The sequence below is a fragment of the Nannobrachium achirus genome, assembly GCF_963921795.1.
Source record: "Nannobrachium achirus genome assembly, chromosome: 6".
NCBI lineage: Eukaryota > Metazoa > Chordata > Actinopteri > Myctophiformes > Myctophidae > Nannobrachium > Nannobrachium achirus.
Window position 1 is genome coordinate 43,124,713 of NC_137815.1, and position 25,962 is coordinate 43,150,674.

General features: G+C 43.6%; 1 protein-coding gene across 1 annotated transcript in view; it reads left to right on the forward strand.

Annotated features, from left to right (window-relative positions):
• The window catches only part of megf6b (multiple EGF-like-domains 6b), a gene marked incomplete at both ends in the record, with an annotated part of 93,255 nt that overhangs the window by 36,209 nt on the left and 31,084 nt on the right, over nucleotides 1-25,962 (forward strand). The window contains one exon of the mRNA XM_080729007.1: nucleotides 15,975-16,097. Within this exon, the coding sequence (XP_080585133.1) occupies nucleotides 15,975-16,097 (123 nt within the window). The remainder of the gene's footprint in view (nucleotides 1-15,974; nucleotides 16,098-25,962) is intronic.

Below are 25,962 nucleotides of genomic sequence, written 5' to 3' on the forward strand. Positions count from 1 at the left end.
AGTGCTAGTTGGCACGGTGGCGCAGTCTGTAGCGCTGTTGCCTCACGCTCACCTCGCGTCCTGCGTTCGATTCACCCCGGGGACGCTGTGGCCGCTGGGTTGTGTGTTCTCTCCTCTGCGTCATCAGTGCCCATACCCGGAAGCGGCCTGCTCACTCCTCATGCACTGAAGGAAGCATGAGCTCAGTTCGGGGCTCTCCCTAGGTTGGCAGAGGGAGAGTAGCACCCAGGATTACAGCTTAGGCAATTGGCACTGGATGAAAAATGGGTTACAAAATCGTGGGATCAAAAATGTAGGATTTATAATGCTGAGTGCTCTTGGCTGCTTAGTGCATTCCTGCGCTCTGTGCGCCCTACGCGGACTGACCTTTGCTTTTCACATGATATCGCTTGACAATAAAATCATGACTTTAAGGTGCTTTGGCTCATGTTAGTGTGAGAGCACATTTCCTGTAAGTTAGATGACTGACAGAGACTCTGCAGTTGGATCACATAACGTAACGCAGGTAACACAGAACATACCCATTTAAATCACAGTAACTATGACGGCGTTACTGAATGGGAAAGGTAACTAGTTACGTTATTAGTTACTGTTACGGCAAAAGTAGTTGCGTTACATCCCAACACTGCACAGCACAACATGTTGTGAGCTTGTAGATCTGCTGTTCTTGTTATGCAATGCTGGGGCGCAACTAAATTTAAATTAGGATGAATCTTTCCTAATTGTGCCTAGCTCTTGGCCTTACATGACTCCCATCCTGACCTCATTAGACTCTTTACAGCAGGCCTGACGAAAGGTCATGCTGGAGGTGAGAGCATGGAGTTTGCATAAATCTGAGTGGACATGCGCTTGCTAAATGCAATTAGAGGAATAATCTCCCCCTCTACCAGGGTTTCCCTGGTTGTCCTTTTCTCCTCATGCCTCCAGTTAGTTATCTCACTCCATATTTTCAGAATCATTCTACTTTTGCCTTTTATCTGCAATTCATGGTGTACTCTACTTCCATTTGTGAAAGCATAAAATAGGGATTAAACAGACTAACATTTGGCATTAGTAAATAGAGCTAAATGTTTACAGAGTGATAAGAGTGGTAGAGTAACACACCTCTGTAAGGCTATTTTGCATTGGATATGAATCCAGGTGTGACTTAAGATTTTGACATGCCCTTTGTGTCCCTTGGGCACAAAAGGTTTGTGCACCACTGTCTGCCATAGACCATTAGTTCTCAAAGTGGGGTCTGTGAGGGGGTTCCAGGGGGTCCAGAGATAAATTAGTGATAGTTAGGAACCTTCCAGGTCTACAACTCAGAGAGTGTACAAACTGAAGCCAATGGAACCTAACCCATTTTGTTCCAGTTGTACACTCACAGTTATGAGGGTCTTACCAAACTGGGGGTCCTTGAAATGTTAACGTTTGAGAACCACTGCTGTAGATCACAAGCTTTTCACCGCTAATCCCCGCTTTCCCTTCACCTGCAACATATGTGGTCTGTTGTGTGTTGGTTATCTTTACACCGGATCCATTTGGGCCTTGGGGGATGTTTCTCTGGCTGCTTCAGTATCAACTCTGAACACACAGCCTGTGTTTTCTGGAGGTGATGTGGGGTGTGAAAAAGCGCATGGTAATCTGATGGAAATGTAACGGGACAGGGTCACTCACCTCTCCAATGGCTCGGCTGTTTGTTGGTACTTAAAATGTGGTTTGATTCTCATTACCGCCATTGTCACTATCCACATGGAGTAGTTAACCACCTTCCATGCTTAGACATTTGAAAAGCACGATAGCTTGGAGTGTTCATTTAACATTGAGAGTAAGGATTTTTACCGTGATTCAGAAATTCAGAGCACTTTCTATTTAAAATGTATATTTACCTTTCATTTTACCACCGTAAACCTGGTTGCCCTAACAGGGAAACCACACTAACTGGGAAATCAGGGATCTCCATATATGGGCATAAAAGGGACAAGGACTGACACAGAGATCTATATGGCATTAATTAGTGAATTAATTTTCCCAATTGACTTGAATTGAGTCACACAGGTCACACTTGACTCGCGTCACAGAAGCCACACTTGCAATCTCCCAGAATTGCATCTTTCTATTTTCGGCATGTCATGGGGCCAATTCAGTTTTGAAAGTTAAACAAGTATTTTATCCAACACATGTGCATATCAGGTCGACTGCAGAGCAAAGGGACCTCAACAATATGAAATCCTCCCAGCTCCAAAGCAATTATATTTTTCAAAAATAGAAGATCTACCAGCTCACAATGCATCGCGCAGTGTAAGCTTGTAGATTGCCTATTGCAGCTATTTTTCATACTGGGCATAACTGTGTCAATTATTTCAACCATTTTTCTTCCTGTACTTGATGGCCTTGTATTTTACCCCAAGGGCCATGATGTTTTGGCAGTGTTGTAAAAAGTACTCACATTTTATACTTAAGTAAATATATACAGCAATGTAGAAATACTCCGTACAAGTAAAAGTCCAGAATTCAAAATGTACTTGAGTAAAAGTATGAAAGTATTGGCATCAAAATATACTTAAAGTACGAAAAGTAAAAGTACAAAATGTTTGAAAATAGCCGATCTACAAGCTCACGATGCGACGCATTGTGAGCTTGTAGATCTGCCATTTTCAAATAGCCTAGGTATAAAATAGGTCTAAAGTGGATTAATGTATGTTTTATAATATAATCATTTATACCTGCAAAGTAACTAGTAACTAAAACTTTCAGATAATTGTAGTGGAGTAAAAGTACAATATTTGCCTCTGAGATGTAGTGGAGTAAAAGTACAAGTACTGAAAACTGGAAATACTCAAGTAAAGTACAAATACCTCAAAACTGTACTTAAGTACAGTACTTAAGTAAATGTACTTAGTTACTTTACACCACTGTGTTTTGGGGCACATTTCCATCCACTAGGGCACTAGGACACATACCACAGCTGTACGTGGTACACATGCAAAGGGAGAGAGACGCGTTGGAAACCACAAAAAGTCATTTTTGAATTCCTGCCGGCCTCTGGTGTGTTATGTTATCCCAGTCACCCAGCAGAACTGCTCCTGGGTCAGGGGTTGGAACAGACAGGTCCGAACAGGTAGCGCACAGACACAGCACACGCAAAGGGTCAGAGTACATGTCCCAAGGGTACAAAACGGTATTTGCCTTTCGTCTGTGTTGTAGATCATAAAATGTTATTCTGGTGGGAGTGCTACGCATAGCTGCTTTTGCAGTTGTCCTATTTATTTGTTTGACTGAGTTATGGGCTGTGTATTAGTGCTGATAGTAAAAAATAGTTGTAAGTCCAGCTTATGACTAAGCACTTTCAACCTGGCTGTCCCTTTTGGGCATGTTCAGTTGAAACTTCAGAATAAAGACAATTTGAACTTTCACAACATATCAAAATGTACACATTTATTTTCAATAAAATCGCCAATCTTCAAGTTCATAACATGTTGCATCAAGACTTGTTATGAGCTTAAAGATTGTCTATATTTGCTATTTGTCGTACCGCAAAGTATACAGTATAGGCCTTGGATGTCTAAAACATCTATCAGACTGCATTACTTGTGTCACTATTGATAACGATCATCTTCTACTCAGGCATATCAATGCCCAGGGATAATCACAGCATTGCCTCTGCCACTGTACACAGCAGAATCCTGGGTCTTAATATAACTGTAAAAAATGGTTTGGGGGTCATCTGTTCAGGATTCCTTCCCTCTGGATGACATATGGGCCACCTCAGCCTTGTGACTTTCTCAGTTGAGTGGTTTGAGCTGTCCTGAGCCTTTGGCAAGCATGGGGTTATGCTAGTAGCACTCAGCTGTAGTTAAGAGTAAAATGAAAGCTCAGAGAGTGAGGCAGGTCTTAACACAGGGTCGAGTAGCTCATAACACACAAAACCTACACACCCCGTGGTGGAAGAAGTATTCAGATGTTTTACTTGAGTAAAAGTAGCAATACCGCAATGTAGAAATAAAATGTCTACATTCAAACATCATTTGAGTAAAAGTATTGGCATCAGATTAATATACTTCATGCGTATTATGCCGAATGTCCCAATTCATAGTTTCTCAAAAACAATCTCTTGAAGATTTACAAGCTCACAACACATCACATCATGAGCTTGTAGCTTGCAGATTGTCTATTTCCGATTCTGAATAATATTAAACAGGGCTTACAGTAACTTAATGTAAATTGTTGTAATCCTACAATAAATGCGAGAAGTCTCTGCGTGTATGTATGTATGCGTGTATGTATGTAATCCGCGTATCTCGACAGACAGATACAGAGATCTCCATATACGGGCATAAAAGGGACACAGACAGACAGATTCAGAGATCTCCATATATGGGCATAAAATGGACGCAGACAGACAGATATCTCCATATATGGGCATAAATGGACACAGGCAAACAGATGGTCAAAACAGGTCCTATGACAACAGGTATAATCCAGTTTGCATTAAAGGGCGGGGCATTCATTCCCTATTTACATCGTTCCCGAGTAGGCCGGTCCCCGACTAGACGCTCGGCCGCCAAGCTTCTAGTAATCTAAATCTACAAAGTAACTTCTAAATAAAATTTTCAAATGATTGTAGTGGAGTAAAAAAGTATAATATTTGCCTCTGAGATGTAGTGGACTGGAAGTATTGAAAAATGGAAATACTCAAGTAAAGTAAAAGTAGGCTACCTCAAAATTGTACTTGAGTACAGGACTTAGTTATTCTCCTCCACTGGACAGCTCGGGTCTTAAGACACACACACACGCACACGCACACGCGCACGCACGCACGCACGCACGCACGCACGCACGCACGCACGCACGCACGCACGCACGAACGCACGCACGCACGCACACACACACACACACACACACACACACACACACACATACACACACACACACACACACACACACACACACACACACACACACAATGGCTTCATGGTGGAGTGAAACAGGCCATCAAAATAGTGATTACAGGAGTTAAGATTCAGTGAACCGGGGTGTTCACTAAACACACATTGGATTTGGACGTCTTTGATGTGACATATTAATCCCTTTGTGGTCAGATGCACACATGTAATATAAACAAAGACTACCAGTAGCTTGATTGATCGATGTTTTTTCATGTTTTTCATTCGGGTCAGTTAATGTCTCAGCGCTTCTCTCACCACAACCAAGTCCCTCGCTGGGTGAGCCTGACTTATTTGTCTGTAGCTTCTTGTCAACACACGTCTCAGGAAGAAAAATTGTATAAAAACAGAAGACAGCTGTTTGAAAAGACAGATATGCAGAGAATTTGTGTGGATTGTGTCCGTCCGCACTTTCCCATGAGAGACATACGACCAATGACAAGACTTAAGACAACTTTCATCAATCCATCATACTGAAAGGATACTGGGGACCTTTTTTTCCCCGTGTGTGTCTGTGTTTGTTTTGGAAAATCTTTAAGTGGGGTAATTGAAGAGTGGGGAAAAAAACTGCTTTTCATTCTCTGTACCAAGATGTGCATTACCCCGATATTGAGGTTGTCATCAAATTCGACCTCTTAAAACTGCCGCAAGAGCGAGACATTATTGTAAATGACTTCACGGAAATCTTTGTGGTTCTGGAACGCACGTAAGTACAGATTTCAGTACAGATTTGGGTCTTTAACGACACATCAGAGCATTAGTCTGTGTGTGGTTAGTCATCTATCAAAGGGGACATTTTTGAACGGCTCTGGATTTAGGAAAGCCTAAGGATCAGAGACAGTCGGTACGCCACATCCGACTGGCACCGCCACTTAACAACAACTCGGCTGCCAAAGCGGCCACAATTACAGAGCGTTAGGAAGAAATTCAGAGCCTCGACTGCCACTCTGACAGCATTAGCGTGGAAGTGTCTGGATGCCCAGTGTGATCATAATTATGTTTGAGGGTGCCAGTGTAGGCTAGTGCAGTGTTCCTCAACCTTTTTAATTTGGAGGACCCCCACTTTGGTATGCATTAGCCCACTGACCCCCATTTGATACAGTTCCCTTTTTTAATATCTCTCGTACCCCAATCTACACTGTAACGTCAGTGTTCATTTAACATACTCAACCTAATGGGTCCATTTGGTTCCATTTGTATGCTCTCAGAGTTACAGACCGGCAAGGGTCCATTTGGACCCTTATATCATTGTCCCGTAATGTATTGTCAAATGTCATGTTTTTATGTTTTGTGTGGACCGTAGGAAGAATAGCTGTTGTTATCCCCATTAGCTAATGGGGATCCTGATAAAGTCTTTAATGAAAAAATAAAAAATAAATAAAAACCCTCTATAACCACTGGCAGTCCCCGAACCCAACGTTGAGAAATAGTGGGGTAGTGGTAGTGGCGTATACCCATGTGAGGGACATTTACCTCACTAGGTGCATTTGTAACGTCCGGGATTTGTACCCGGGTCTCCCACGTGGAAGTCTGTCTAACATCTGAGTCACTTTGCTACACTCACCCCCCTTTGACCTCCTCCCACGGGGAAACCCCATCTGGGTCACGGCACCATTGTAGCGCCCGGGATTCGTACCTGGGTCTCCTGCTTGGAAGTCTAACTACTTAACTACCAGACCAAAGGGATATCCTTATGGACTAGGGGAGATACTAGAGTTTGGAGGCCAGCATATCCATGTGTCACTCTGCTACACATCAAACATATAATTTTTCAAACTCACTCACGCTCTAACGCTCTAACGCTCACGCTTATCTACGTTTATCTATTCACTCGCTTCAGCAACTGATCCCAAAGTTCACATGGTATTGGCCATTAGCATTATACCAACGCTGACGGAGCCCGAATTTCATTTCTCCCAAATTAAAGCTGTTTATTAGCGTTTTCTTTGCCTGTTGTCATGGTTACGGTCCGTTCCTCCAGGCCATGGGATCTGTAGCCCCATACACACACACACACACACACACACACACACACACACACACACACACACACACACACACACACACACACACACACACAGCTCCCTCTCTCACAGGAATGTGCAGTCTCTCTTTCTCTCTCTCTCTCTCTCTCACACTCACACTCACACTCACACACACACACACACACACACACACACACACACACACACACACACACACACACACACACACACACACACACACATGCTTTCACCAGGTGCGTTTGATGTGTGTCTCATCTTCCAACGGGTAAATAAATATACACTCCTCCATGAGCTGCTCCTTACATTATGATGCTCCCGCACATATTCTCACGCACGCACCAGTTACAGTAACTTTCCCCACAACCCACACTCTGCACATATTTTGGAGCACATATCTTTGAACGGGTAAGGTCTAGTGGATATAACTAGTATGTGAGGTGTGTTTTGATTGACAGTTGTGTCACAGTGATGTGATGATGACTGTGTGCAGAACAGGATTGCATGTTGCCAACAAGCTAAGCAACTTGCAGTCCACGACATTGCTTGGTTTAGCAAAGCATTAACAGCAGAGGGCAGTGTTGAACTTGTGGTGATTACAAACAGATGGCAGGCTACTGTAGGTGTATTCTGTGATTATGTATTTCTATTTATTTCTCAGATAGCATTTAGTCCCTGGAACAAATTACTGCTGTCTTTACTGACAGTAGTCTTAGTCATGGTTTCAATCTATTGTAAACTAACTTGAACATTCTATCTTCAGACATCATAAAGTATGTAAGATTCAGATTCATCTAAAAAAAAATTAAAAGTTATCCATTACTTTGGCATCCACTCATGATCCTTTTATGACAGGTGGCTTTTTGATCTTGTATAATATTTTTTGTGACTTAGGCTAGTGATGGAGAACGATATATCACACCTGTAAAGGGCTGTTTGTCCAAAAGTGTCTGTTTTAATTGAAGGTGAGACGTTTTTTTGATCTCGTCTATCCTTTCGACCCCCTGACATGTCTGATTTGGCTCTAAATATTTACATAGCACAGAGACAGCAGTCTGGCAGAGAAGCATTATACACAGCCATTAGAGAATAAAAGCTCTGCAGTAACTCAACCCAATACAGACAAGTGATGACTGCAAAGGTATTTCTGGGGTTTGGATAAAACGTTTTGAATGTATTCGTTCGGCTGGCTGTGAGACATTCACTTGAAAGTGAGAGAGGTGTTCGTTTGCTGATACGATAGCTTTATGTGCACATCTAAACACTTGCACCCTGGTGTCCCTATTTTGAGCAAAAGTAAAATAACACGTGTGTAAACAATCTTTGTGGTTAAAGAGGTGGTGCCATAGTTTTGTACTTTTTCTGTTTTTCATGTGTCTAGGAGGTTGAAAGTACTTCATTAGACCCCCTGATGTGTGTGTTTTTTTTTAGAAATGATGTATTCTCTTAGTATTTGTTTGTTTTCTCTTGGAGGCAGCCTCCTTTTGACCAGCCTGGTCAAAAGTGTCAGTTAAAAAACACAGATACTAAGTGTGTCACAGTATCAACTCCTCCCCAATTGCCATTCACCCAACACTGTGGGGTGTGGCTATATCAGCTGGGTCACCACCCACCATGCCATCCATGCATACTTAATGAACTGGGGGTGTGGCCACATAAAACCCAATTTTAACTCTTTCTGTATACTTTTTTGGAAACAATCTTCCTCCTAGTATAATCATAATACCTGATAATCATGTTTTAGAGGGGGGGGGGAATCATGGCACCACCTCTTTAAGCTTAGCACCTCCGTCGCTTGGTCCATCTTTTATACTTTCAGGTTTAAACTAACAATCTGGATTTTCCGGTGTGTTCAGCGCATAGAGTAATAATATCTAGAGGACAGACCAAAAATCCCCACCCATTAATTTCAATTAGGTTGCTCACCCAGCGCACACTCCCCTCCTTCCGGGTTTGGGCCCTCTGGTTTGATGACATCATGGGGCCCACCCGGCCCAGTCATGTTCACATTAGTGTCCTTTATGAGTCTACATCATGAACTACCTCTGTGTGCAAGACTGTGAGTCGAACCCATTGGTCGAAACCCTTTTCGTTCATGTAGTGGGCCCCTACTGACCCAAACTTGCAATACCAGATTCGGCCACTTAGAAAGCCGCGCCTCAAAAGGTGAGGAGAGGTTTCCTGGGAAACAGTGTGAAGTGATTGTCAATTCCAGTTCACAGGTTCTGGGATCGTCCACAAGAGCTCTAGTTTGTCATCCTCACACAACATGTTCTCATAAAACATCTTCCACTGCTGTATATACCCTGGTCCAACACATGTGCATATCAGGTAGACTGCAGAGCAGAGGGACCTCAACTATATGAACTCCTCGCTCCAGAGCCTATCATACCAAAGCCTTATGAATCCTGCGGGGTGATGGCCGTCGGCCCGATAGCCTCTCTGTCGCACCTGGTAAATGAAAGCAGCTGCAAAGACTAAGGGGAAAGCAGATTATTACCACAGCAGGTTTTTAGATCAGGGCCCTGGAAGGAAACTGTCCAGGCTATGTAAAGCCCCTCTTCTACACACGCACGCACACACGCACGCTCGCTCGCACGCACACACACACATATACACGCACACACGCACACCAACACTCCCTTGATGAATGCTGCAATGTTCCGGCCCATGACCCAGGAGATGGTATCACAAGCCTGGTGGTTTTGCTTGGCCCTGGTGGTTGTATTAGTGTCAGCCCCCTGTAGTCCTGCTGGACATTAGCCTCGGTCCCTCCTGGGAGCAGTGGCGCTCGTCCTTATCGCAGGAAGTCACACAATACTGTTCTGGAATGTAAACCCTGGTCCCTGAGCCATGGCGCATGCAGCTGACCCCGCCGCAGCAGCAAGAAGAAATCACAGGTTTTTGAGCAAAGCGTGTTTGTTTTTCCATTCTTCTCCGCAGATTGCTCTGGAACGCGTCGTCCTTCCACCGCTAGGGAAATGCCAAATTATCGTCCATATCAGTGATTTGTTTTATTTTGCGTTTCGTTTTTACGGGAAGACATAACAGCGTTTAGCACATTTGTTGGCGCCTTTCCCGCACTGATGTAGATGTTGGACGACTGGATGGATGTCACACAACAACGCACCGTCGCACAGCGAAGACACTGACCCTTCGTTTCAGGAGGTGATTCGTGATTGAGAGCCGCTGTGTTTGTGCGTCTGGGTGGCTGCCAGGCAGCAGACACCAGCTGGTTGTAAAAGTCAATGGGCCATAAGGACACACTGAGGGTAGGTTGACTGCAGTTTGGTCGGCAGCGCCTTAGAAAGGTATGGAGTATGGCCTTAACATACCTGCTGTGTTGGGATAGCTCTGATCAGAACCAGCTGAACACACACACACAAAAAAAGACCTGTGCGTGTGTGTGTCTGTATGTGTGCGTGCGTGAGTGCATGCGTGTGTGTGTGTGTGTGTGTGTGTGTGTGTGTGTGTGTGTGTGTGTGTGTGTGTGTGTGTGTGTGTGTGTGTGTGTGTGTGTGTGTGTGTGTGTGTGTGTGTGTGTGTGTGTGTGTGTGTGTGTGTGTGTGTGTGTGTGTGTGTGTGTGTGTGTGTGTGTGTGTGTGTGTGTGTGCGTGCGTGCGTGCGTGCGTGCGTGCGTGCGTGCGTGCGTGCGTGCGTGCGTGCGTGCGTGCGTGCGTGCGTGCGTGCGTGCGTGCGTGCGTGCGTGCGTGCGTGCGTGCGTGCGTGCGTGCGTGCGTGCGTGCGTGCGAGTGTACACACACAAGCTGACAACATGCTTGTCTGCTTGTGCGTAGGTAAGAAACGTAGGTACAAATATCGTCTCTATCGGGCAGAAAACTTGCATCTCCAACTTGCATTTGTTAAGTGAAGCCCTGCTTCACCATACAAGACTGTCACACAGAACTAGTGAAAATAGTAGATCTACAAGCACACAACGCCTCGCACAAAGCGAGGCATTGTGTGCAATCATTTTTAAAATGATAAACACAAAACAAACGTTTTTGGACATACACAGGGGTGAGATGCCATGGGCTCGTGTGGGCCAGGCGAGCCCACACTTATTTTGCTGCCCCACACTTCTAAAATCCATATCACACCACCATGTGAGGAGGATATTGCGCAAGTGGGCAAGATTTGCTCTGAAAATGCACGCAGCCCACTCATCATCTGTCAAGTGGCCAGATGGGTGGGCCGCGCCACGAACACTTACAAGATGTTCAAGTGGGCCCTGATCCAGGACATGTCGGGACTCGGGAACCACTGCCCTACATGGATTAAACCCTGACCCTGACCTCTGACCTGTACACAGAGGATCCCCACAGACAGGCGGCGAGGCTGTGTCTCCGGCATGTAATCTCATCGGAAATGCTCACACGTAGGCCTATCCCCGGGGCTCAGAGATCTGGAGCCTGAGCCATGATGGATTCTGGGACCTGATGCTGATCATGATTGATGATTTTGGAGAGTCTTAGACCATCAGCCATGTTTTTTACCAATTATGTGTATTTTTTAAACGCCTTCGACATTTTTTTAATTTGATGAATGTTTGAATTTGACATTTGACATTTGACTTAACTTTTTGACAAAATAAGCACATGAAATGAACTTCATTTTATTTAAGCCCTATTGAACCTGTTGCTTTATATTGAAGGAAACACGAAAAAACTATTTTCATGAACAAAAAATCCAGCACAATTAATGATCTTGCTCTGCAGCCTGTTTTTATTTAAATTGACAGACGTTTCGGTCCCACTGGACCTTCATCAAGAGTGTCTTACTGCAGTGTCTTATTGCAGTGTGAATTTAAGCCCTGATCAAAAATCTTAAACAAATATAGCCGATCTACTTTGACTGCGTGATTGCAGATCCTGATGTTGTCAAACATCAAACCGATGTATCGGTCTGGCTCACCTCAAGATGGGGTTGATCGTGATCTTTTCCTTTTTTTTTTAAGGCTCAATTGTTATTTTGGAAAGGAGGCTCAGCTCTCTCGCAGCTGTTGCACATCTTCAGATGTGTGCGATCACTCTGCTGGAGGTTGAACCTGTTGAAGGATTGATGGATCGCTGTTGGACAGAGACCTGAAAGAACTGGAGAATCTCACCACTGCCCCCTGGAGTCAAGTGTGGGTATAGCCTGTGCTCGCAACCAACAGGCGACCCACGCATGATTTCAGGGGTCACGGGGTTCGCAACTTACGTGCAAGTCAGTTTCATCTCTCTCTTGGAAGCCTTTCTTGTTATGAAATCAATTTACTCTCGATTAGGCAGTATATCATATGGCTTGCGTTGGCCAAGAAGATGTGGCCTTTCATTATTATAGGTTGATGCTTTATTATCTCTAATGGAGCTGGTTGTTTGTGTGTGCAGTGAGTGCGGAGACTGGGTGTCCTCTCCTGACCCAAAGCAGTTCAGCATTCCTGCTTGCTTATTGGGCAGAATGACTCATGAGCAGCGGGCGTGACACTGACCCTGGGCTGCAGTCTGTGCAGGCTGCCTGTCACACAGGTGTGTGGCCCGAGGGCAACATCCCCCACCCCCCCAACCTTAACACTTTACACAACACACACACACACACACACACACATGACACATGCACGCCTAAGTGCTATCGACACGAAAAGTACACATGTTCCCCGAGGTCACGTTACCTCTAGGTCACCGAGTGTAATTGATGTCATTCTCCACCTGCCTCCAGAGTCTATTTGATGTCACATTCCCTCAATCTGTTTCTATTCAAATCCGTCATCAGCTCAAACACTCAGAGGAATAAGCTTTGTCCCAGTTGCCAGTCACCTGAAAATCCACGAGAAGAAATACTTTATATGCCAACAATAAACTCCCATGGAATCCTGTATATTATAAGAAACCCTTTCTACGTAAGCCAAGCCAAGTTTAAGCAGTTAAAGCACATTTTTAAAAACAAGAAAGGTTCATCAAAGTGCTGTACAATGAATCATTTCAACAAAGGCAATGAAATTCCAAAAAATAACATGCATTAAAAAATATCTATTTTCCACCAGGAAAATGTCCCTTGAATATATATGTCAGATGATCAAGTGGGGAAACTTGGAAACCTGGATGCAACACAAATTGAACATTATTCAAAACAATCCACAACTTAAGTTCTTGCGTGCACACATGCATGCATCGTGGGTGCACGGTGTATGTTGCCATGTTTTTAAATGTACTGTATATGTTTGTGTTAATCAAACGCTGTCTTGCAGTAGACTGTGGGTCTGTCTCTCTCTCTCCTCCTTTCTCCCTGGCTCTGGCTTTCCATTGCACTCTCTCTATTCCTCTCTCTCTCCCATGCTCTGGCTCTGCATGTCTCTCTCTCTCTCTCTCTCTCTCTCTCTCTCTCTCTCTCTCTCTCTCTCTCTCTCTCTCTCTCTCTCTCTCTCTCTCTCTCTCTCTCTCTCTCTCTCCCTATTGCTCTCTCTCTCCCTTGGTCTCTCTTTCTCCCTTGCTCTCGCTCTCTCTCTCTCCGTTGCTCTGGCTCTCCATCACTCTCTCTCTCTCTGTGTGTATACATCAGCAGTCTGCAGACACTGCGTGTGGAAGAGAGGCAGAGGGCCTTGTATTGTCGCTTCTCGACCGTAGGGCGTTTTACTGGTATTGGCTTGTGTCTATTGGATATATTGATCTTTAGAAACTTCATCAATAACAACAACATGTTGTAACGAACAGGTTTGCTGAAAACATTATATTTTTTACATGCACAGATCAAGTCTGCACCATGTAATAGACTTGAAAGACTGCAGCTAACAGGAGCTAATTGTAGTGTGGTGTTGATCCCATACACAGCTTGCCAATCCCTATAGTGTTACGGACACTTATCCCATATCCTGGAAGGACAGTGTGTGTGTGTGTGGTTATAAATTCACAAAAATAACATAGTTGTCACTTGTCAGTGACCAATGTGAATAACAATCAGGAATTTAGTTCTTTGGCTTACAGGCAGTTTGCACAAGAAACACGATGCTGATCGGCGTACTACTTTAGATTAGTTGTGGACTGACAAACACACACACACACACGCACGCACACGCACACACACACACACACACACACACACACACACACACACACACACACACACACACACACACACACACACACACACACACACGGAGACGGACACAATATTCTTTGCCCCAGCTTAGCGGGGATAAAAGATGTCTTCATTTAAAAGAGTCAATGTAGAGGGAAGACTTAATCAAAAGTAAACTATTCCAAAGCCTAGGGGCAGCACTAGAGTAGACACGGTCACCCTTAGTGGTTAACCAGCACTGAGGACAAGACAGGAGTCATTGGTCAGAGGTTCTGAGTGGCCTGGAAGTGGAATAGGGACAAAGGAGGTCAGACATACCGTATATTTTGGTGCCAGTCAGCCCATGAATTGTTTAAATATAATAAAAAACAACAATAAAACGTTAAACTCGATTCTGTATTTGACAGGCAGCCAGTAAAGTGAAGCCAGGATGGGAGAGATGTGGTCCCTAATTCCATAAGAATTGATTTCAGAAATTGATCAGAAGCTATTTTTATTATAGGGTTAGAGGATTTCTTCTAAATGCTCGGCGTGAAACCTCATTACGCATGATTTGAAGATTATATATAGTTTTTATGGCACAGAGTGATGCATTTGTTATGGTAAATGCTTAATATAAAGAGCATAGTGCGTTGGTGTTAACATTTCCAGATGTTGTAAACTGAGAGGGAAATGCCTTAATTGGGTGGTTGAGTCCTAGCATTGCCTGAATGCAGTGAAAGGCACTGGAGGGGAAATAATGGTTCTGTACTTTTCTTGGCAATATTCAGCATCTTCTACAATCCTCTGCTTTTATGGACATGGGAAGGGTTTACGTGATGATTAGAGCTGAGCAAATACCCCTCGCCTGCTCTCTGCTGTCCCCTGTTCTCAGTCCAAAATTCCTTCTGTGGGCAAGGCAAATGAAACAGACCTGCGATACGGTGTGTCAGCAAGTTTAAAACTTGACTCTGAATATAATCTCCACTGACAACCCCTACCGACCCCCACCCCCCACCTCCACGTGAACAAACTTTCTACTACAGTGCTTGTGGTGAAGGCCTGTATTGCCCTGACACTGCAGTGTGAATCTGGCCAAGCCATAACGTACTGCAATAATCCTTTCATTGTGAATTTCAATGTTTCCTCATCAGCCAGTACTTCAAATTCTACGATAGGTCGTCAAATCTGTGTAGTTGTGGAGTCCCCACCAGTGTGGAGTCCCCACCAGTGTGGAGATGGTGAATCAGCGTTAGAGAATTCATGTGGTTCAGTTGATGACAATTTAGGCAGGATGATAAAAAGATGGAAAAACAGAAGTGCGTGTAAGGACATGGCTCTATTGACATTCTGATTCATGAATTCTGGTTTGCTTTGGAAGAAGTTTAAGGGTGAGACGGGAGCCATTACTGTATTTCCCTTGTGCATTTAATACTATGGCAGAATTTAACATTTCTGATAATCTTCTCGTCACAGATCAGATAGTTTCCGTGATATGTTTTGATTTTCAATTTGGAGGTAGTTTTCCTTGACAATGTGTTGGAGACTGAGTGAAACAGACTTGAGGATGGAAACAGTGTGTGTACACAGAGTCCCATAATATCCTAATGTCAATAAGTCATGAATCACTGTTGTCCAAGCACTGAAGCACCATTCCAAAATGTGTAAGAATTTAATTCAAGCTCATTCGGAGAAAGACATTTGAAACTTAACAAGAGTGACATGAAATGAAACAGAGACATTCTTTCCAAATCCCTGCACGGCAAAAAAATAAAGTTGTATTCCAATTCTTTCCTTCTACTGAGACACTGCTTGTTCAGTGAACCATGTTGCCATGGCCTTTAAAAAGAACATATGTGACTGATGAGTTTAATGTCGCAGATGTTTCTTGTCCTGTCTGTTATGAAACTCACTTTCCATTTAACTCTTTGTTTCCCTACAATAGCTCTCTCTCTTCTCTCGTTTGGTTGCACTTTTAACATTTTTCCCTCTTGGCTCTCCCCGTCAGATGTGAACGAGTGTGAGGAGACCAACGGAGGATGCGAGGCCCTCTGCTGCAACACCATCGGGAGCTTCTACTGCAAGTGTCCCCCTGGACAGAAACTGAAGGACGATGGCAAAACCTGCCAAGGTGAGTCCTCTGCTGTCCCACACAGTAAAACCCTCTGTGCCAACAGGGGGTCCGGGACCCCTAGGGGGTCCCCAGAGTTCTTGAACCTTAGCGTCCATATTCTGAGAACTTTGGCCAAAAATAGCAGATCTACAACGCACAGCAAGGCGCTGTGAGCTTGTAGATCGGCTATTTTTGGCAAAGAGCTTTGGTGTAGAGGGGAAAGAGAGCAGACTAAGTACAGAGTGAAAGGTCAAGTTTATTAAGTATTGACAGGAGTTCAAGTGGTTAAATATCTGAAAACACAAATTGACATAAATCCAAAATACACTGATGATTGTGCTGTAAAACAATGAAACTATATGGAATCTATGAACAGGTTGTGGGGGTCCCTGCTTCATCACTCTCTCAACTAAGGGGTCCTTGGCCTGAAAATGTTGAAGACCCCTGCTCTGTGCTAACTTAATTCTGGGAGCGTAAAAATGGGCCCTTGTGTACTCTGCCCCTCCTGCCCGGAACTCTTTGTTGAACAAATTGAAACAGAGATGGCTGGTCACCCTTGGAGAATTACAAATGTATTTGAGATTATATTAGGTGGTGGGTTTGATTTTACATTGCCAAACTCTATGTTTTTTTTTTCTACACTGATGTACCTTTGTTGTTTTGTTGAATGGATTCAGTGATCTGGCTATGCTGGCATACAGTCTCTGGTTCTGATTAGGAATGAATTTATCTGAAGAAGAGAAGAGCATTAGCAGTCTGCTCAGTGCTCACTGAAACCCAAACATTCACCCTGCATCTCCCTTTGGATGTTCTGTTTTTAACCACTTGACCTAACCCAAAAATAGGTATTTTAAGATAAGATATTTTTTCTAGAGGAAAAAACAGGAAGTATAGATCCATTGGGAATACGGTCAACTACAGTAAGTATAGGTTTAAGTGGTTAAATATATAAGGTCCAACATATTGTTGTTTCTGTGGCCTGTTTAATCAAAACTAGTTAGTGTTACAATTAGCCCTTCGCTATGCCCCTCCTAAAGCCGTCCTTGTCCAATGCCAAGTTAGCAACAGGTTACTAACGCAGCTGACTTGGCAAGCTGCCATGGCGGCGCGCATCGCTGTACCGCGAGTCTGGCTGCTAGATAGAGATGGGATTTATGGTTCTCTGAAGTGAACCGGATCTCTGAGATCCGTTCCTTTCAAAGAGCCGTTCAAAAGACTGCCTCATTTTAGTTACTGGTAACTTACTTTGTAGATTTTGATTATGATTGTAAATCACTTCCACCCAAATAGGCCTATACATTTTTGCCATTGGATACATTTCTGGCATTTGAAAATAGGTGATCTACAAGCTCACAATGTGTCACGTTGCAATGCATTGTGAGCTTGTAGATCAGCTATTTGCAAATGATTTTTCTACATTTTACTCATTGGAAAACCTGTGAAACAGGACATTCTGCATAATGAGTAGGCCTACGTTCTAATATTGGTAGGCTACTTTAAGTACATTTTGATACCAATACTATTTTACTTTTACTCAAGTACATTAATAACATTCCAAACTTAAGTACATTAATAACATTCCAAACTTGATTGCAGATATGTTTACCTAAGTAAAGAAATGTATTACTTTTCCCAACACTGTTCATTAGAAAGGAACGGCTCCCTACTGTGAACCGAATCATATCGTTCATTTCAAAGAGCCGTTCAAAAGACTCGATTCGTTCGCGAACGTCCCACCCACTCGCTTCCGTGTCACAAACACTGAAACAAAAACAGAACGGATTGCACTGACCTACACAAACCCACAGGAATAATTTAGGAGCACTTCATGAGAAAATATAACTGGTAACACTTGTGTACTGTATGTTAATCTGACTTTAGTATAGGCTATTGTTTTCTTCCTAGACGTGCGTTTGAGGCAGGTTAGTCTGCAGCTGGGTGCTATTGCTGCACGCCGCCATGGCAGCTTGCCAAGGCACCCGCCTTAGTAACCTGTCGCTAAACGTGGCATTGGGCAAGCACGGGTTTAGGAGGGGCATAGCGAAGGGCTAATTAGGTGTCCTATTGTTGTCTAAGTAGGAACGTTCCTTTTACAGGTGGCGCACAGGCGGCACTAGCTGCTGAAGATGCACATTTAAGCACCACAGAATTTATATATATTCAGCCCAGCAGAGCAATAGTTTATTCCAGCCGCAGCTCAAGTAAACAGTAAACAGTACAGTGCCTATTCCTGCCAGGTGTATCCAACAACTAGTGCCGCCTGAGCGCCACCTGTAAAAGGAACGCTCCTACCTAGACAACAATAGGACACCTATTGTAACAGATAGATGCAATTCTAGGAAAGTGCAAGTGTGGTTGCCGTGACGTGAGTCACACTTGCAAATGAATTCCGTCCTTGTCCCTTTAATGACCATATATGGAGATCCCTGATGTCATCAATATTAAGCCTATGCTGTATCTTGGAATGCCCATATATGGACTTAGTCTCATGTGGTCTATGACGTCAGACATCTATGATGTCAGACATCTACATATTTGGGAAAAGTTTAATTTTTACATTTTCCCATTCAAGTCAGTGGAGAAAATGTATTCACTAATAAATTAATATAAATTAAACCATATAACGTATCTCTTAGCACCGATTACCGATGAAGCCGGTCGATTTGACAAATGGCCCAAGTGCGTGCCACCAAAACTGTGAGAGGAGTAGCGCGGCAAAATAAGGTTTATCCAGAAAGATGGAAAGATGGGAGAAAGTCGGACAAGTACTATAGTCTGGTTGCCCTGTGAGGGCAACCACACTAATAATCCCTCCTCTGTTTGATAGCTGAACATAGAGGAGATGTCAAAGAGCCTGTGAGAGGTCTCATTCAGGTTATGGTCATTAGAACAGAAAGTTGTCACAGCTGGATCCATAGCATTCTTTACTCTGCTACTGATGTCTAATGGGGAATAACATCTTCCCACAGCATCAAACTCAATAATTGCTTGTAATTTGCCAGCATTTACAGAAGCCGTGGAAGCTGCGTAGCAGCAGAGAGATTGATGTGTTTGAATGTTGTTAGTGCATGATGCTATCTGTAAAGAGCTGTTCACTGCATTCCTGCTGCGTGACATACACTTCTGCATCCTGTGGAGATACTGTAGGAGAACCGCGTGGATAATAGCTGGAGTCCAGGCAGAGACTAAATAATATGTACTTAACCAACACATAATGAATATTCCTCCAATCACTTATAAGTGAATAGAGTAAGCACATTTGCGGCATTGGGCCGTAGGCGAGCGCATTCTCTGCTCTGTGTGAATCCAATCCTTGGCATGTGCACTATATTTTCCCCCCAATCAAAGACATCTGCTCTGGGATGTCGAATTTGTCTATATTCCTGGCATGGTCAAAGAACGAAGTTCAACGAACAAATGCATCTTTTGTTCAGTGTGGAAAAGAGAGAGAAAGAGAGAGAGAGAGAGGGAGAGAAAGCGAGGGCAAGAGAGAGAGAGAGAGAGAGAGAGAGAGAGAGGGCAAGAGAGAGAGAGAGAGAGAGGGAGAGAGAGAGAGAGAGAGAGAGAGAGAGAGAGAGAGAGAGAGAGAGAGAGAGAGAGAGAGAGAGAAAGAAAGAGAGAAAAGGCTTGTATACAAAAACTTGCATTTACAATAGAATCCCTGTTGGAACATACCCCAGATATAAGCTCCCGGTCTTATTCTTGGCTGGCCCTTGTTATGAATGAGCGGCGTTGCTGTGAATGGCATCGATAACAGAGGTGGGGGCCAACAGTAACTGTTGTCATGCCCAGTGGGGTACAGCAGTTTCAACCCTCTGGACGTTCAGGCCTACATTTAATATTATATATGCCAGAAAATCACTGCCATGAAGGTGAAGGTGACAGCGCTTGGCACATTTAATGGCACAGAAGTATGTGTGTGTGTAACGGTATGTGTGTGTGTGTGGGTGGGAGAGAGAGAGAGAGAGAGAGAGAGAGAGAGAGAGAGAGAGCGAGAGCGAGAGAGAGAGAAGTTCTTGTTAAATGTGAATGCAAATAAAGAAACACACACACACACACACACACACACACACACACACACACACACACACACACACACACACACACACACACACACACACACACACACACACACAAAAGGAGAAAGAGACACAGACAAGAGAGAGTGACACAGAGAGAGAGAGAGACAGTTTATGCAGGCTAATAGCATTGCAGCTGCTTTTCCAAAAGCAACAGGTAATGCTCTTTTTAACGGTGAAGTCAGAGACAGCCAGTTACAGTCGAGGTCTTTTAAGGAAACTGTCTCTCCCGTAATGGGGACTCATTTTGTTCTGGTATCCCATCAGGCATTTGCACATTATGGTTTTACTTTACCAGTATCAACTTCATGCCAAAACCTTTGTCTTGTTCTATGCTTAACGTTGCGCTCTCCGCTCTCCTTTTTATCTTGCTGGATTTGTACACATCTGTTAGAATTTTCCATGCCTGCCCGATATACGCAAGATACTTTAGAGAGCCTGTGGATGTACAGTATGTATGTGAGTGAAAATAATTCAAAAGCAAAATCCTATATGACCTTTATGGTGGTTTGCCTGAGCTTGAGGTTTTCTACAGATTAAGGTGTGATGTAGCGACTATAGTTTTATGTTACGGAGCAGAACAGTGATCTCAAGGAATGTTTCGGGCTTGTATTAGTACGATCAGAATTGAACACCTGGATTAAACCTACAGCAGATCAAATCTGTTTTATGTTGCCAGGAGTCTTTATGGGACCTTTCTGTGCACCGGGCGGTGCGTGTGTTCTTGCCCACGAACGAGCCTGGTTATTCTGGAGGTCCACAAAGTGCTGTCATGGTCCAGCCTCCAGGGTTTGAATGTACAGTATACGTTGGCAAGAGATTAGAGCGCACAGCAGCAGCGCTCCTGACCTGAGTAGATGGGTTCGCTTCAAGACCCATTCCATTCTCAAATGTTTGGATTCTAAATATCATATTCTACCTTTTGGCACTTATCAGATCTGGCTTTACTGTGTGGTGGCTATGTGGGTTTGGCGGACTTTTTATTTCAATATCAAAAGAAAAGCGTAGTCACACTAAATCACCCAGCCTGTTCACATTCCTTATAGTTCAATACCTGAATCACATGTCCTTTGCAATCTCTGGTATTTTTCACATGCGCATATATATTTATGTTGTATCTATAGCCTTTGAAGTAACAGAGAAGTACAATGGCCAACTGTCGTGAATCACTCTGAGAAGAAATGGTTGTTATTCATCATAACACTACTTCTGTCAAAATGAAGTATCATTCTTCTTGACTGCATGTGGTGTTGGGACGTAGCGCTAGTGAAGGGAGGGGAGGTATTAAACTTGGGGAGGATGGGGAGAAAGGGGTGAGCGAGAGAGAAAGAGAGAGAGAGAAACAGAGAGAGAGAGAGAGAGAGAGAGAGAGAGAGAGAGTGAAAGGAGGATCTTTAATTTGACAGACATTCACTTTTACTGGAAGGGAGGGTGGATGTTCCACAGGGAAATGGACATGCAGAAAGGGAAGGAGAGAGAGAGAGAGGGGGGTGTGGGGGTGTGTTGGTAGGGGGAAGGGGGGGGGGGGTTGGCTGAGTGAGTATGAAGTAGTTCTGCTTCACAGATGAGTTGCCACTTAAATCAAACCAGGATTCTTTGGAGCGCTGGTCCCTTATGTGCAATTCTCTTCCAGCCTGTGTCTTGACAAAAGCCAATATTGAAGTTGAAGTATTAATATACTTCTTGCATATTTTTTTATTTTGCTGGGATTTATTTACCCCTTCAATGTCAAATAGTTTCTTTTTTGATTTTTTTTACAAGGATATATATTTTTGCTCCGGGTAGCAGCGCTTTGGTTTCAGTTGTTAGTCATGGCTTCACCATCAGGATGCTGGATAATCCTCTTGTTGATTCTTCAATGTGGGGTGCACCTGGCGTCAGGCGCTAACTACCCATACAGTTACTACAGGAGGATCTGCTATAGGCCACATTGCTTCCATGGATATCATGGCTACAACGTGGCTTACCTGGGACCAGGTGAGTGCTTCATTAAACCAGTGCTGCTCAAACTTTGAAATTCAATGGTCTCTCCTTAAAGGACAACTTTTTTTTTTTTTTACAACAAGGGTTCATATTTTAGATTGTAATTAGAGAAAAGAAAAGTGTTAAAATGTTTTCATTTACTTCTTAGTAAAGTGCAAGTGGCTAAATATGTGTTTTAGACACAATAATAAGATACACTACTAGCCCCCATAAGTCATATCTGCCCATGAAAGATTGCGGTGCATATTGGGAATGGGTTTATTGTGTCTAAAAAGACATATTTAGTCACTTGTACGCATGCCCCCACCCACTGAAATCAAAGTAATTAAAATGGCTAAAACGATAGAAAGCAGTAAATGATTTATTTTTAACGTGCATCATTTCTTTTCTCTAATTACAATCTAAAATATGAACCCTTGTTGTAAAAAAGTTGTCCTTCCACTTTGACACTGTACAAAACCTATATCATATTTTCTAATAAGAATGTTAAGAATAGTTAATTATGATAACTGTTAATAATACTTAATAATGCGGTTAATATATTAGTTATTAGAGGTGTGGGTCAAGAGCAGTGGACCAAGCAAGAGAGTGGAGAATCTGCTTTTTTATTCCTAATCACTGTGTGCCTTATTACCTATTTACATTATTATTCTCGCCCTTAGGGGATCTTACTGGTTATTATTTGTATTAATTAATTCATTCATTCATTTTACACCTAGCTGTATATCTTATTAGAGTGGTTGCCCTAACAGGGCCCTAATTGTACTTGTCTGACTTTATTATTAACACACTCGCGCCATATGTCAAATCGACCGGCTTTTCATGAGTTTGTGATGTCAGATATAGAGGTATTGGCCAGCTCCGTATATGGAGATCTAAGTGATGATCCAGTCCTCTCCATGTATGGCTATCAAGGGTTTGATGAGGTCAGTGTCGTTATCTTCATATATGGAGATCCAGGTGATGATAGTCAGCTCCAAATATGGAGAGAGAGACACACACAATTAAAAATGTAACTTTTCCCAAATATAGAGATGACTGGCATCATAGATGTCTGACATCATGAGACTGACACAGTATGTCCATATATGGGCATTCCAAGATATGGGCTTAATATTGATGACATCAGGGATCTCCATATATATATATACTTTATGGGCACACACGCTCAAATAGGGACAAGGACTGACAGATACAGAGATATTTATTTGCAAGTTTGACTCGAGTCACGGCAACCACACTTGCAATTTCCAATTGCATCTTTCTAGTTCTGTATCTGTCCAGTGTTTCATAACTGCACCAATATAATCAATAAAGGTCTATCTACCTATGTGCTCTGTGGTCCATTCCTTTTTTTCCCCTCAACATCTCTTAGCTGAAAATAGCCGATCTACAAACGCGACACATTGTGACCTTGTAAATCTTAAATCTCACCCTAGAATAGGGATGCTAGCGTTCAAATGGTTAAAGATGATTCAACTTTGATTTGATTCTACAGCAGTGGTTCTCAAAGTGGGCTCCAGGGGCCCTCAACGTTTCCTAGAGGGGGTTCCAAATGGACAATTGCAGTTTTATTTTGTACACTTTCAGAGTTATCAGGGTCTTTGAAATTAAAACGTTTGACAGCCACTGATCTACAGTAGTAGATGTGGCGTAGACTGCAGAATGCAGACAGGTGTTTATTGTCACACTTGTTATTAATGGGCATGTTGCTGCTGCTGGGACATGGCTGAGCCAGACTCTGTTTAATCACCGACATGCTGATATGTGTCTGCTGTATGTGCGTGCCGCCTGGCACTGCCCCGATAACTTCTGTACCAGATCAGAGCCAGGGAAGGCTTGTTCTTATCAGCGTGGAGATTAGCACACCGCACGTCAAGCACCAATCATGAAAGAGCCGTTTTGTCAATGCTTGCACAAAACAGGACCTGACTCCAGATATGAGCTTGACAGATCCCGTCAACATGATTGTGATTGAGCGTTTGGTTTCATGTGTTGCCCGGCAGCAGTTCTTCGGCATGAGATACGTAAACGGCCCCTGCATTTAACGTCCCATCTTATTACCCTTAATCCGTCTCTGCGGGATCGAGATGCAGTCGTAATTACATCGGATTTTAGGAGGTGGGTGAGAAGAAAAAGTCGGGAATGATCTGAAATCATTTATCTGCCGAACACATTAAACAGTCCATTTTGCTGGAAAAGCCCAAATTAGACATTTTCCATTGCCGGAGGAAGACACTAGCGTCGTGGTGGAGGCTGTGGGCACAGAACTAATGTGCCTTCTGTTAAGCCAGGGGCTTGCTGAGGCTTTGGCTTATTGCTCGGAGGGGATCGTGTTCTAGATGTGGAAACCCAGCCGGGAGGTGGGACTCGTTCGCTGTGCGCTGCAGCCGCCCCACAACACTGGACCGATTTCATGAGAAACCAAACCAAAGAAAGCCATGCACCATGGATGGAAAAGAGGGCTCCTGCCAGCTTTCTTGGATGGAGCAAAGCTCAAGTTTGGCATCCGACTGAATAAGAAGAAAGTTTAGAACCAGTGTGTTCGGTCCCAGACACTATCTGAAGATGTACAGTAGGCCTGCCGTCATGGATGGGCCGTCCTGGTGACATTAAGCAAGTGCATTGTGAAAATTGTCTGCACAAATATTCCCTTTGTTCTTCAAGACCATCTTATTTCATGTGTCAAGTCACTAATAACATTTGTCAGCTCTTTACACAACAAGCCATGTCGCCTCCATTGTTTCGCAAAACCCCAAGAGAGGTTTTAACGCACATCTGTGGGAAGGTCACGTATTGATTGTGTGTGTGCATGTGCTCTCTCCCTGTGTGTTTATGGCTCCGATATGAAAACCGTGCTGGGGTGGCGTGTCGTGTGTGATGAGGCTCAGCTGTGCATGTGGCCTCCATCCCACATAGCGTGACACAGGGGATCTTGGAAACAGACGCTGTCCTTCTGTTCGAGCGGCTCTGGGTTCCATATCCACAGTGGCCACAGTGGCCCCGGGAAATAGTGGCCCCAGGCCCACGATGACATTAGCCTCACGATGACATTAGCCACACGATGACATTAGCCACAGTTATTTCAGCAGCTAAGTCACCATTGAAAAGGGGGCTTTTCCGTCACAACACTGATCACATTAGTGTATTATGTGCAAATTATTGTATCCCATTAAGGGGACATTCAGCGGTCTCTGTCATTGTCTTGGGAGGTGGAGGAAAGCATTTGTACCGTGATGAATGGTCAGAAACTACTTAAGGGATTTGCGATTATTAAACTGTTCGCGACTGAATTACAGTTTCACAATTTCACATTGTTCACATTGGGCGATGACACGTCAACAATAAGCCCACCGTTTGCTCCTCTCTAGAATAGAATATTACCCCCTTGGTTTTCCTGTGAATTCTTGACATAGTTCCTTGCTGAAAATAGCTGCTTTAAGGCAGGGACTTGCATAATGAACCGCACTGAGCAACACATTGCTTTGCCAGACACGGTTATTTAACTTGGCCCTAAACAACAGACCTTTTTATGATGTGTTAGTGATTTTACAGACATTGACGAGTGGCCAAGAGCCGTTCGCACTCAACTTGCAATACTTCATGTTGTGGTGGCCTCAAGACACCTGGCCCCGCAGCGAGCTACGTTTCCCGAAACTCCTAAACGTTTATATTTTTTAATTGTATGATGCACACAAGCAATCAAACTCCTCAGTTGTTTAAGCATGTCTCGAGGTCTTTAAGTTTGTCCTGTCTGTGGCAGTTATGTGAGGTGGATCTAAGGTTGACTTAATGTGGTCATTTTCCTGAATATGGAGCCA